Source organism: Aythya marila (assembly GCF_965140915.1).
Source record: "Aythya marila genome assembly, chromosome: 17".
In the NCBI taxonomy this organism is placed as follows: Eukaryota; Metazoa; Chordata; class Aves; order Anseriformes; family Anatidae; genus Aythya; species Aythya marila.
The window spans coordinates 8,177,099-8,191,592 of NC_139058.1; the positions used below are offsets into that span (position 1 = coordinate 8,177,099).

At 42.5% G+C, this 14,494-nt stretch overlaps 1 protein-coding gene across 4 annotated transcripts; it reads left to right on the forward strand.

Moving 5' to 3' along the window:
- The first annotated feature begins 548 nt into the window (after nt 1-548).
- RNF185 (ring finger protein 185) lies at nt 549-14,153 on the forward strand. 4 transcript variants are annotated; one of them, XM_082774487.1, is made up of 7 exons: nt 549-671; nt 5,964-6,154; nt 7,737-7,755; nt 8,410-8,522; nt 9,102-9,156; nt 10,885-11,002; nt 12,442-14,153. In XM_082774487.1, exons 2-7 carry the CDS (start codon nt 5,973-5,975, stop codon nt 12,537-12,539), a joined length of 585 nt encoding a protein of 194 aa, XP_082630613.1. In that variant the 5' UTR covers nt 549-671; nt 5,964-5,972; the 3' UTR covers nt 12,540-14,153. The 4 variants fall into 4 exon arrangements, with proteins under 4 accessions (XP_082630613.1, XP_082630611.1, XP_082630612.1 ...); XM_082774485.1 differs by having other exon boundaries at nt 607-671; nt 5,923-6,154; XM_082774486.1 differs by lacking the exon at nt 549-671 and adding an exon at nt 1,350-1,374 and having other exon boundaries at nt 5,923-6,154.
- The last annotated feature ends 341 nt before the right edge of the window (nt 14,154-14,494 follow it).

A 14,494-nucleotide genomic window follows, 5' to 3' on the forward strand; every position in this document is an offset into this window, starting at 1 on the left:
TCCAAGCTGTTTTCCACCTCAGCGTCCTCGGGACTGGTGGGTATGCTCACAGCGGGGCCAAAGCCCTCTGGTGGTGTCACGTTGGCTCTGACAACTCTTTCAGACACTAGGCCCCCTCCTCTCCCTCTTCCAAAGCACCTCAGAGCTGTGTAAATACCTTTATAAAGCTCTTTGTTCCCATCCCGGATGTGCTCCTCTGCTCAGATCCTAGCACTGCACACATCTGAACAACGATTCCCCTCAAATCCGCCTCCTTCCTTTCTCTCCCCACCGGTCCAAACGCTGGCTGCGGCTGACGACCTGCACTTCTCGCTCTTTTCAGAAGTGGACACCCGGCGCTGCCCCCGCAGGCTGCCGAGCTGCAATCAAAGCAGAGCAAAACGTCAGAGAAGAAAGCCGACAGGGAGCCGTGGGGGCTGAACGCGGGCAGAACGCGGCCCGGCTGATGTGAGACCGGCACGGGGGTCCTGGGGGAGGCCGGGCAGGAGGCACCAACCGCCCCCTGCCCCGGGGGAGCCCCGTGCGGGCGGAACGCGGCCCCGGGGCCCGGCGGGGAGGGAAGGGGAGGCCGGGCCGGTCCCTTCCGCCGGGGCCGGGCTTCCGGGCGGTCAGGTGACGGCGGCCGCTGGCAGGGGAGCGGCTCCGCGGCTCGGGGGAGCGGCGGGACCCCGGTGAGCGTGGGCCGGGGGCGGAGGGGGCGCGGGGAGGTGCGGGGAGGAGAGCCGGGAGCGGCCCGGAGGGGCCGGGCACGGGCAGCGCCGGGAGGCCGGGGCCGCTCCGCCCGCCTTCAACGAGCGGGGCGGGGGCTCCGGGGGGCTGCGGGGGATAGGGGCAGCCCCGGTGCCGGTGCCGGGGCGCTGCGGGGCAGCCCCGGCGGTGGTCCCGGCGGCCTGCCGTGTGCCGCCCCCGCTGCCTGACCTCCGGCCCTTGCTGCCGCCGTGGCGGTGTGCTGGGCCCGGGGCCACCCGGCGGCGTTTTCTGGCGAAATTCCCGTGCTGGGCGGCTTCCCGAGCCTCCCCGGCCGAGCCGAAACCCTCCTGCTCCTCCTCCTCCTGCTGCTGCTGCTGCTGCGAGGGGCGCCTGGCGCTGGGCAGGGTGCGGGGCGGCCGCAGGGACCCGAGCCGCTTCGGGTGCTGGGCTGGGAGCTGCCTGGCGCCCCTCGAACCCAGTTTGAGTGGGTTTCTGTTTTCTTTTTTCTTTTTTTTTTTTTACATCGTGATGTTAACGTGGTTAGCCCACGGAGCACTTAATGTTTTACATAACACTCCAAACCAGGAAAATGCTGGGGCAGTATTACCCAACTGGTTATATCAGTTTGCTTTTTCTCGCTCTTTTTTTTTTTTTTTTTTTTTTTCCTCCTGTAGACTTTGTGAGGTAAGAGGATAAAATCTTTGTTTAAGGATTTGTACAATGTTTTCTTGCAGTCTATATTACGCTTCTAGGGAATGGTTAAAGAAAGAGGATTATTGTAGTCACTTCCTTTTTTTGACAGCGTGTGACAGTGGCTGGCATTTGTGAGGTACATTGAATCCTCGGAGCTGCCAAAAGCGCCTTTCAGCTGGGCTCTTACCCTGGAAGCAGCGACTAACCCAGACCTGCGCTGCAGAATCCCAATTAATGAAATGAGGCCAAGCAAGGGCACATTGGTTTGTAAGGCAAACGGGTGCTCTTGAAAGATCAAGCGATCACACAAAGTTGTATGTTGGGAGCACTTTGTGGCAGTACTAAAAAGCAGCTACGTGATGCTGGCCAGCTTCCAGGAAGTGAAAAGACGAAGTTGCAGAAAATGTTTCTGAGGAGTTAAAATGTAACGTGTTTGGTGGACAGAGTAAAAAGGTAGTCAGAGATAAATGGGTATTTAATGATTAACTGTGGGACAGCCATGTACTTGGTAACATCTATCTTAAAGTTACTGTCAAGAAGTAAATGTACTTTCTTCGAGACACTGCCAACGATTACCAGCTCAGATTATCTGTTACTTCTACTTGAAGTCCAGACAACTGTAATAGGTTAAGAATCAGATTCTTGTTACGCTTGTGAGCAGGAGGTATTTATACAAACAATACTGAGCAATACTTTCTAGATTTAGCTAGGATTTCTAATGTTAATATTCCTTTTATGCAATCTATAATGTATCTAAAAATGCCATTATCATTGTGGTAATAAGAAAAATAAGCTGACATTTTCCTTTCCATTTGAACAGCAAGAAGTTCAGAAACTAAATCAGAACTTTCAGAAAGGAACTACATTTGGGACTGTTTCTGTAATTCCAGACAAAATAAGAGCCATTGGCAAAGAAATATGGAAAAGTGTCTTTCTAGTGGAATTTGAAATCTAACTAGGCACCTCTTATTTCATTGTTATGTGTTAGACATTGCAAAAAGAAATTCTTTCTTATAGGTTTTATAAATAATCTAGCCAGAGTCCTATCTCTTCACTGGATATTATTCTTATGGATCATGAAAGAAGATTAAAAAGTAAATACTTCAAACATTCTAATATTGTAGTGCTGTGAACATATTCTACAACTGTTTCACACTGATGACATCAGCTTCTAATTTACGTTCTCTCTCTGTGTCTTTCTCAGGCTGAATTATTGTTCACCTGCTCTGTTTCCAATGGAATTTTTCGTATGCTTTAACTTATGCTGAAAACTCTCCCAGTCTGTCTTGAACAGTTTTTCTTGTATTTTTAGAGTCATGTCAGTGTATTTTGGCAAATACAGTCACTTTTACTTTGCTGAGTCCAGAAATATGATCTTTTACTCTATCTATTGTGCTTACATTTCCCTGGTGTGCAGTTTCTCCCACTAGATTTACAGATTAGTTTTTAAAGTATTTGAGTAAAATTTCTTTCTTATTGCCTGTTAGTGAGATTTATATTAGCACACAGACCTTACCTGTTTCCCATGTTTAATTCTTTCAGGGAGCAGCTCCCAGCTGTCAGGAAACATTCAGGTCCCAGTGTGCCATCTGTTTCTTGGAGGTCTGCTTTCACCAGCTCTGTTCAGCCACACTTACTCTTTACACAGCTCTGTGGGATTCATGCTGGATCCCTAAACATGTAACTTTCCTTACACATCTTCTTCGACTTCCACCAGACTTTGCCAGTTTAGGAAGCCTATTGAGGATGTTTTTTTGTTTCTTAACCACTCATCTACTGCCACTCTTGGTCTCCTGATGTAGTCAATGTCAGCGATTCAGTCACTTTCAGAGCAGCCTGTTGGGATATCACAGAGGTGATGATTAAAATGCTAATTAAAAGGCATTTGTACTAGTTGTTTGTTTCAAAGATAAATTTCAAAGATCAAAGATTTTCCTATAAATATCTAGAGAGCAAAGAAATAAAGAAAAAGAGAAAAGTTTTGAGTGCTTGTAGTTAAATAACAGCTGATTTTTGTATCTTTCCTTTTGTTTTGTTTGCAGCTCATCATGCCTGTAGTGTTAATTTGGACACCTGATCAAGGGCAAAGGTTTAGCAAACTGCACTGGCATCTGTCCAGTCAGTCCTCTCTAAATTCTGTTAACTTAGCTCCAAAAATTTTAAGATAGCCCAGTGCACTCAGTCTTCCTCCTGAGCTCTCTGTTGAACAGCAAATGGGGTCTGCTTGGCCTGCTCTGTTTATTTGCCTCCACCCCTCCCCACCCCCAATTTTGTCTTGCAGTTTAAGTGGCTCAAGTGCTATTTCAACAATTTTGAGCTTGTCCTACATCTGGAACAAGTTGAATTTGCAGTTGAGCTTCTGCTTTAGGATTCACAGACCACACTCGCAAGTGACACGATACACAATTATCAAATGTACATTTTAGTCATAGGATGCTGTTTCATGCTTGCATCTCTGTAAGTGTCCAGCATGCTTTGCAGATCAACAGCCACGGACAGCGCTTGGTGTGGACCTAGTTATGTTAAGACATATTCCACAGAGAAGAATAAAGGATCATGAAGGCTTTCCAGAATAAGATAGTTCATTTTTATTGTTACATTTTGATACATTTTTGATATTTTAAATTGTTTAAATCCTAATAGGTCATTAGGCACATTCAGCCTATGGAGAAAGAATTAAGAGAGGATTCCAGTACAAAGTAAAAATGACCTTCCAGGAGAGTAGATTCAGTGCCTGTCACGTTATATCATTTTAATCTTTCTTCTGTCTCAGCCACCTTTATTCCATTGCATTAATTATACTTCTGTGGATTTCTCTATCATGTCTTCATAAGTTGCTGATTTCTTTTCATTTTTCATAGTTACTGAAGGCTATTTTTTTTGGTTTGGTTTAGTTTTCTAAGCAGGTGTTTGTGAAGATAAAGTGTTTTTTTTTTTAAACGATTCTTCATATTTCTGGGGTTAAATATATGAAATTTGATTTGGAGAAAAGAACTTTGCTTCCCGCATTGGATTTAGGGACATGTAAATTAATTTATTTGCCTCCTGCACATGTTTACCTTATGTTATATGGTTAGATACGAGAGCCAAGCATCTCTTGTACCCGTTCCATAAAATGATGCCAGCATTTTTTACAATGTGTTGTAGTTTCCTTAACTCCCTAAAACTAAGGAGACTTAATGTTAATATTCCTTTTATTCCTTTTTTAAAACTAAGGAGACTTAGTCTCCTTAGTTTTAGGGAGGTTTTCTTAATGTTGATATTAATTTCCAGCACACTTGTATTGGTCTGAGCTGATAAGCTTTCAAACATCACTGAAGAAGATAGGTTGATGCTACTAAAGATTCTGGTAGTAAGGATGTGTGAAAACTCAGCTTGTTTAGCGCGTAGTTTGTGGGCTGGCAGTGTTTCCATCTGCCTTGAACTAACATGAATTTTAATTTTGTACAATAAACTACCTTGCTGCTGAGTGTAAATGAGGTCACAGTGTGAAATGCTAAGAGTCAGCAGTGTTGAAAGCAGTGTATGTTGAAGTACAGCATCTGTGAATACTGAGCTGCCCTTCTGGGACACTGTGTGAAATGATGTAACTGAGTGAAAAGCTCTACAGAAATAAATTTCATCTCTCTTGCTGTAACTTAGTATCATTGCTGCAGTACTTCTGTGACGCTCGAGTACGATGCTTTACTTGATGTTTTCTTGACCGTGCAGTTGGATTATATTTTATGAAAAAGCTTTTGAGAATAACAGCTAGAGATGCTGAGGTTTTATTTTGCTCCCACACACTTGTGCTTCAGCACTGCTACAAAGACAGAACACTGAGGAAGCTTTTAAAGCTTGTGGGGTAAGTTTGTAAGGAAATTAGCTTCTGAAAAATTTAGGGTGCACTTTTCACATGTTTAACTGCACTTGCAAAAGGTTCAGATAGTCACCTGGTTCTTTCTCTCAACCTTTTCTAGATATTCATATCCCTGCAACAGCAGCATGATAACAGATTTATAAAAAGCACAGTGGATTTTTTTAAACATTTTTGTTTTGGTTAAATAATTTTTGTAACTGCTGAAACTGTCTCTAGTTCCTATATTTAAGTCTTGAAATAGTAAAAGTGTTTCTGGAAATGTAAATGTCTTCTGCTGAATCTCAGAGTTTCAAGTACTATGGAATTTGTATATCGAGGAATTAGACTGGAGAGGTTGTTGCTGCTGAAATAAGTTATCGTCGTATTTATCAAAGAAGATCATGAGAGTTGAAAGCATGTCAGCAGCACATTTAAGCTTAGCACTTAGAAATGTTTGATAGTTTGAAAGTATGACTAGGTGGGCTCATCTTTCTCACAGCAAGTGGTGTTAAAAGCCAGGTTGTACTAAAGGACCAAGTTATCTCTTGGATATGTTAAACTAAAACCATCAACAGGAGGATTCAGGTGCTTCTTAGGTAAATCACTGCCAGTTTGTAAAAGGTCAAGAATACAATGCTGTAATGCCAATAATGTGTTTTTTTTTTTTTTTTTTTTTTTTTTTTCCCCTTTCTCATTTTTAGGATTCCAACAGGAAAATTTTCTTGATCTTGTATCTGTGCAGCTCCTCAGAATGGCAAGTAAAGGACCCACAACTTCCACATCAACAAAGAGCTCCAGTACTGGAGGGACCAGTGGCAGCAGTAGCAGTAATGGTGCTGGGGAAAATACGAATCAGGACAACACTTTTGAATGTAACATCTGTTTAGACACTGCCAAGGATGCAGTTATCAGCTTGTGTGGACATCTCTTCTGGTAAGTACTCCAAGTCCCCACAGATAAACCAGATCACCGTGCACCTCTATGATCATGTAAAAGCATATTTTTCTTTTTTTTTTTACTTTTTTTTTTTTTTATATATAATTCTAAATGTCAAATAAAAATCTGTTTGTCTTAAGCTGAATAAGGACCATGTCTTTGGGTTAGAAGCAGTTTGCGTTTGCATCTAAACTGCTTTTATCTATTAAACGTTCATGTTCCTAAGAGCAAGTTTCTTGCATCTTAAACCTTCTGGATTATTTTGTAAAAGCAAACAAATGAGGAAATCTCCTTAAACAGTTCGATGTTGATTAGTTGTGTGTGTTGTTTAATCAGTGCTGCCTGGTCTAGCATAGTTATCTTGTTCCTATCTAAATTCTTTCTAACCTGTGCATACCTAAAACTACATCTGAAAGCAGTTATTTTTTTATTCTTAAAAAACATGCTTTTACATGTGATCTAATTCTCTTTACCCATGGTATGCAGTTGTAATTACTAAATTTTCAGTTCTTTGATTTGTTTTGGTTATGTATTGCACAAGTATGTTAAGCATGTCACATTTATTTAAGTAGCTTGGTCAACCCTTATGTAGGATTGACATGTCCAAATGTGTTGGGTTTTTTGTTTGGTTTACAGTGGAAGCTAAATTGTGCTTATTAATAAGGAGGCCTAAAAGAGCACTTCTATCTGCTAATATATGTAACATCTAAAGGTACGGGTTTTTAATTTAAAGGAGATAGAAAATCACATGATGATGACATAGAAGTTATTGCAATAATTTTATCTTAATATCGCGAAAGGATTTGGAAAACTGGAACTGTAAAAAATAACACTTATCTTGTTCAAATAATGTTGGAAAGACTGTTTTGAGAGCAGATGGCTATTCAGCATTTTTATCTTGTAGTTTTCTTGTTTGCCTTCAACGTTGAGTTGCCACATTAATTTAACCTTAGGAGTAGTACTGTGTAATGGAGATTTCTCTGTCTTGAGAAACCTGGTCTGATCTCACAGCTGACCCTGTCCTAAGCAGCAGACTGCACTAGAGGCTGCCTGAGATCTGTCCCTTCCAGCCTGAATTATCCCATAATTCTATGAATGTGCCCAGTGTTTTAGCTAAATGTCTCTTGCATGACTTCTGGTAAGGTCCTGGAGTCTCATTACTGGTATTTTTCTAATTTGCATATTAGCTCAGGGATATCTTCCATGGGATCAGTAGGGAAAATCCACAGTAAACACCAGAAGATGAATTGTATCTCTCTAAAGAGTCCCCCTCTGTATGTGGCTTTGGTATAGATGAAGATGCAGGAATCAAAGGCGATATGGAGAGAATCATGTTCGCAACATAGTTAGATTGCATAACCTGAAAGGACCAGTGGAGATCAGGCTTGGGCTGTGCTTTCAAAAATTGTTTTAATGGGAGGTTATGGAACTGGCCCAGCTGGATTCCAGGGTTCTGTTGTCTGTAAGCTGTGCTATCCATGGTACACTTCATATGTTTGTCAGATCGAGTTGTCAGTAACTAATTCTGTTTTTCCCTTTTTTCTTCTCTGTGAACAAATTGTCCTGGGAATGCTCACAGTTGGCCTTGTTTACACCAGGTAAGACAGGTTTCCTTTTACTCCGTCTTTCATCAGCTCCAATGACTCAATAAAGCCCTCGGTTCTCTGGAGTATCCCCCTCTTCAAATGCGCTTCTTTCTCTCCAGGGCAACTGCAGCGTGCTAATGCAACTTCATGCGCAACAACTTGCAATCGAGTCTTTTAGAAAAAAGAAAACTTAGATTCTATTCTGCTTACCTCCGACTTTTCATGTTATTAACCACTGGACATTTGTGGTTTTGTTAGGAGAATTACTGTAGGCTGTTTACAGAAGTGTAGTTTACAGGCTTAAATGCTGAGTGCACTTGTTGCATATGTAGTGTTGCACATTGTGGTACCATTATAAGAAAGGAAGATGACAGGAAGGTACCTGTGCTAGCCCTTGGCCTGTGAGGGACTTTGGTACTGTTTATTTCATAACATTTTCTCCAGTGCCATTCTGAATCTGTATGCATCAGCAAATAGATCATGGCAGACAGGCAAAATGCCAACACTTCAAGAGTACTTGGCATTTAGTATAATGTTTTCCACTGTGGCTTTCTGAGAAGTTGCTAAATCTCTCTGCCTGGATGCAAGTTAGGTTTGCATGTTGTTGTTTCCGTGGTCTTTTACTAGTTTTCTCATAATTTCCTTCTGTTCTTTTTTTTTTTTAAGTGGCTAGAAACCAGGCCGAACAGACAAGTATGCCCTGTGTGCAAAGCAGGAATCAGTCGAGATAAAGTTATTCCTCTGTACGGAAGAGGCAGCACTGGACAACAGGACCCCAGGTAATGAACCCAAATACAACTATTTGTGTGAAAACTACCAGGGTTTAAGGTAAAACTACTGAAGTGTTTGATTCACAATGTGAGATACATTGCCAAAAGATGGACAGAACATTCAACTCTGCCAAATATTTCTGGCCCTTTCAGGGCTTGGGTCTACAGACCAAGGTCTTCTTGTTCAACTGGCAATTTGTTTTAATTTGAATTGAGTGTTAATTATCAGTTATAAATGGTAGGTTGCATGGAATTATGTTATCTGACTGGAGAAGCTTATATCAAATGTTCATGGCCTTCATTGGTCCTCAGTTTCCAGCCTTTGCAATGGAATATTTTATTACTCAAAAGTGCAATATCTTAGGTTAAGGATGTGATCCTGAAGGTTCATGTAGCTAGTTGATCTAGTGTAGTTGGTCACACACTACCTCCAGCTTTGCTGCAGTACGGCCCTGTGAGAGCGTGCTCCATGTTTGTTCTTATTAGTCAGATTTTTGCAGATACTTATTAGATCTTATTAGTCAGATATATTGCAGATACTGTTGTCATGCATCCTTGCACTTGAGCTAATTCCACAACTTCCTGCAGAGAGAAAACTCCGCCACGACCCCAAGGACAGAGACCTGAACCAGAGAACAGAGGGGTAAGTGGGGAAAAAAAAAAAGACTTTGAGCAATTGGGTTGTTTTTACTGAGGTGGTATTTTTCATCTTGGAGGACACAGTGTGTGCATAAGGTCCTGTATGAGGGTCCTGCAGAGATCACCAGAGGTTGTTAGTGAGTAACTGACAGCTGCTATGTGGCAGAAAATTCCATTTGCATAGTACTCTTTAGCATCCTAAAGAATGGACTAAGTTCAATTGCACTTGAAGTGGGATCTGTGGTTTGTTGAGGAGATTGCAGAGTGAACTTAAACAGCAGCTGGCATATGGTGAAGACATAGGAGTGAGGCAGTAGGACAGACCACAGTGTTTTCTAGCATGATGACAGTGACCTGATGAAACAATTGCCTATTTCTGTGTAACTCAGCCTAGGGTCCTCAGAGAGCATGTACCTCACGATTCAAGCAAACAACTCTGCTGGGTGTGATTAAGGAACATCTTAGTTGTTCTCTCTCGCCAGGGAGTTGCTTTCTTATTAAATCATTTGCTGTGCTTGGTTCGACTTTTTTGCTGGTGCTGCAGGAAGTCAGTAGAGTCTGGTATGAAGACAGCAGTAGCCATGCTGCTTTCTTATTTCCTACAAAGGTAGGACTTGCCATGCAAGGTACTTTGCTGTCCCTTTTAGATAGTGACAGAGCACTTGACAAGAGTTGTGGTCAAGACTTAACTCATCAAATCTTATCATCAATCTCATCAAATACTTATCAGCCCAGAAATGTCTAGCTTTTATTATATGAGTGAAATCCTAATGGTACTCCACTGTTTGAAAAACCACTCTGGCCTATCATCTCCAGAGTTGAAATCACTGTTTTAATTCTGAAACCAGAGGACGGGTCTCCAGATTATAAAAGATAAAACTGTGAGTTGTCCAGTTTTCAAACATGACATAACTACTTGGATTCGTATACAGTTGGTTCCCAAATAATACACCGCTTTTATACAGCAGGATTCATCTTAATTCAGAACACTTACCTTTTGATTTGACAGGGAATTTTAGTCTGGAGCTTCTGGGATCAATGTTGTTGCACTGTAAATCTTCCTTTTTATTTATTTTTTTCCCCTCTTTTATCCACGTCTTGCATTCCTGTCCCAGATGACTTTATATGGCATCTCAGTTAGAACCTTGGTGTGGCGGTGTGTTTTGTTTTGTTTTTTGATACTGTTCTTATTTATGATGATCTTTGCATCCCACTTGCATTTTTTTTTACATAATGTTTAGACAATGCACATGTATCAGAAAAATCAATGCAGTTTATTTTTCACAGTATCTTTCTTATAGCTATATGATTAATACCTATTAATACAGAATTATTGATAGAGTTTTAAAATGTTTCAAAAAGAATTGGTAATGTTGATTTTTTGATACATTGATGCATATATATACACATTATACTGTTTTAAATTGAGAAATTATAGAAACACTTCTGCTACTTTGCAGCCTTCAAGCAAGAAGTGTGATTCCTACTTTTCATTTTCTCAAACTCTTAGGTGCCTCTGGCAAGTTTGCTACTGTGTAAAACACTTTACCCATGAGAACTTGGGAAGTATTTAACAACAGTGGAAGACTGAAAGTTGCCAGGCTGCAATGATACCCCTTCAGCCTTAAGAAAGCCAGTGAGAGGGAACATCTGCACTTCTGTAAAATATTTTGAAATAGGCTTTAAATTATTTGTACCTTTTTCTCCTCTTCCATTGTTTTGTTCTCTGCAGGGATTCCAGGGCTTTGGGTTTGGGGATGGTGGCTTCCAAATGTCATTCGGAATTGGGGCGTTTCCCTTTGGTATATTTGCCACAGCGTTCAACATAAATGACGGGCGACCTCCTCCAGGTACCGTGCATCCTGTCTTCTCAGAGGGTCCTATCACAAACAGATCTTTTACAAACTCCTTCGTAACTTGGACAAATAGCCTGTTAAATGACAAACATTAATGGTAAAGTAAATCAGTACTGTATATAGAAACAGAGGATGAGGGGAAAATGCCCAGTGGAGAAAGGCAGTTTATTTCTTACGTGTTTTGTATGAGGGCTTATATAACAAGCAAGTTTGTCACTTCTGTATGATTTGCTGGATGCCCTGTTGAGAGGCTAGAATGAGGGAGGGACAGTGACACTGGTGACTTTCCCCTTTAATTCTGAAAAATGAGGCAAGTTGGACTTGAGTTTCTAGTAAAAAAGAGTCCACAGGGGTGTATGGAGGAGTGTTTTGAAATATATAAAAGGTGAAAATGAAAAAAATTAAACTGGTGCTTTTAGCCACAACAGAATGAAAGTGAAGATTGATCCTTTTTTCAGAAACTTACTTCAGAGACAGTCAGCTGTATTCCACAAGAAATAAATTTATGGTGAAATTACTTCACTGTTTTTAATTAAGGAAAAACAGCCAATTACTTCAACTAGTGTTGCCTCTCTAAAAATTAAGTAATCCCTAGAAAACCCCCCTCCCCATCTGTGCTGTAGACAAACTGAGTCTACCTGTTTTGAAAGAGAAAACCTACTGCCCAGGGTTTTCTGGACTTCCTCTGTGAAAGGTTCTGCCTGGCAGATTTTCCATGTGCCATACGGCCCAGGAATAGTAAGAACAGGCAGCACGTTCTTCATGTCACACCTGTGTTGTCTGTCAGTCAGATGAACTTGCCTATTAACTGCACTTCACTCTCCACTGAAAATTCGTGTGGAGATGTGACAGAGCAAAGAAACATGAAAATGTATGCTGCTGTAACAGCCATTGTTTCACAAACCCCTTTATCTGCTTTTCATCTGTGGTCTCAGTTCAGCAGTTCCAGAAAGGCACGTCTTGAGCTTTAACCTTGTGTGCTTCTCCTTAGTTCTCTTAGTCAAGCGTATACACGCAGCCTTGTTTCACTGTTTGCTTATTCAGAGAGATTTCACCTCGAGAGGAAGGAGCGCTCGGGCAGAGGTGGTAAGACTCCTTAGAATGGAGACACCTGGCAGCAGTGAAGTTAGCTCAGCGCTGTCCCCAGAAGTTCTCAGCACAGCCCTGTGCATACTCTAGCACTTGGAGCGGCCCACTCCTATTAGTCACGAGCAGGCTTACTGCAGGTCCTGATCCAGGGAGCTCATGCTTGTCTTCCTTTTGGTTTTCCATCACGGCTGGCCAATCTAAGAGTAGGAAATACTGACAGCAACAGTTTTTCAGCAGAGGGATTCCTTGCCTATTTGTCCATTTATGGATGTAGTATATGCAGAATACACAATATCCTGAAGAAGAGGAAGGTGCTGAACTGTTTTTTACTTCCTGTTTTCCAGCTGTTCCAGGGACTCCTCAATATGTGGATGAGCAGTTCCTATCCCGCCTCTTCCTGTTTGTGGCTCTGGTGATAATGTTCTGGCTGTTGATTGCATAAATCTCTTCCATTATTCTCTTTATTCATGGCCGGCAAGGCCATTGAAACAGTTACAAACTGCATCCCCATTCCCATTTTAAACCTCTTGGTGTCTGGTTCCATAGCTAACCATGGGTTTCAGAAATCGATGGTACCACAGCACAGTGAAGAATCTCGCATTTTGCACCAGAGTTGGAAATTAAACATTGGTTAAAGAGTGTATTTCAGCTCAGCTGTCTTGTACAACAGGTTCCTGCCACAAACCATGGGCCTAGCTTTGAGCTCTGCCCTTAAAAGAGTGCTGCTCTGAAATCCTGTGCCAAGCAGTTACAGCAGGTTCATGTGAAAGACAGTTGCCTCAAGGTAGGCTGGACAGGTAAGGAAAAACTTCTGCAGCGTGAACAGCATCTCGTGCTTGGCAAATGTGACGGATCTGCCAGAGCTGTGGGTGTTATTCGTTGTCTTCACATCAACATCCGGCCACCTTCAGGAAATCATCTGCAGCACTGCTGGGAATCCTTGGGCACAGCACATGATGCAAATGGAACCAGCCGTGGAGACTGGTTTCTCTTCTTGCCGTTTTTTTCCCAGAGTGATGGAAAACTCCTGCCTGAAGCAGCTCAAGTGGCTGTTAGAAGGGATACAAATTTATGCTGCAATTTTTTTAAAGCCTGAATTTTCTGGAGCCAGACACTGGAAGATTTTCTGGTGAAGCCGGGTGGGGAGGCCGAACAGTATGATATACCTGTCTGCCTCCCCCAGCCCCGCTCCCTACTGACAAAACAGTGTTGTCTTCCTTGGTTCTGTGCAGCGGCCGTTGGCTGCACTTATGGATAATCCCCTCACAACCTTGCCACCATAGCTACGTTTCTTTTTCCCAGGGCTGTGAGACTTTCTACGCAAGGTCATGTACTCCAAATAAAATCCTGTAACAGACCTGAGACCAGCTTGTTTGGGAAGAGGAGCAAGGGCCATCTTTAAGTGAGCTTTGAGCTTAAGTTTGTCAAACTGTAAAATTATACAGAAGGAAAAATGAGATACTGCCTCTGCTGGCACGTGCCACAGTAGGGAACGTTTGGAAGAGCTTCTCTCTGCACCTGTGTACAGCTACAACATGCCACAACAGAACGGCTCTTGTGCGAGAGTCCCTGCAGTATCTACCAAAGATATTCATTTAAGTGCTGGAGAAGACCACAACCACTTCTGTGATGAGGGGAAAATATTTCAGAAGGTGAGCACTCTGTAGCCTCTTCAGAATCCTGTTGGGTATACAGCTTTAAAAAGTATTCCTGATGTATTTGTATAGATTCCTTCAGAACAGCAGATACGATGGATTTCCTAACAAGATGAACAATTTTGATATTTCTCTGACGAGGCAATTCCATGTCTTTCTTTTACTGTTTTTAGATTGTTTTGATTCAGATCACCCATAGTCATAATGATTTCCTGCAAGGTGAATATTGTGACTTCCCTCACAACAGACGTACGACTTACAAAACAGATCAACTCAGAGAAAGTTTGTTTCAATAGTTAGACTTTTTTCTCATGTGTATGGATAAGTTATGTGTACGGGCAGGGCACTTTGATTAATTGTTGTAGAAGCATATTTATGTAACTATAAAACGTTTACTTTGAGCAGCGTGTCAGAGGATGACTGATGTTTAACTTCCCAGCCTCCACACTTCCACCTGGCAGGTCCAAGTCTGAGAAGCAGTGGCAGCTGTGTCACGGCCTGTCAGGCTTAGGCCTGCCTTCCCCTGGCTGAGCGTATCGCTCACGTGAAGCCAGCCCCAGTGCGGGTTCAAGGTCTGTCCTACAGCACCTCCAGACCCTTACCGTGTCCTGCATGAGGTTCTCAAGTGCACGGAACCTCACCTCACCTCCACGGGGTGCTGAGGACGAGGAGCGGGGACAGGCCGGAGATCGCCTCACTCACAGCCGCTGCGGGCGCGGGGCAGCAGCCCTGGCGCTGCGGG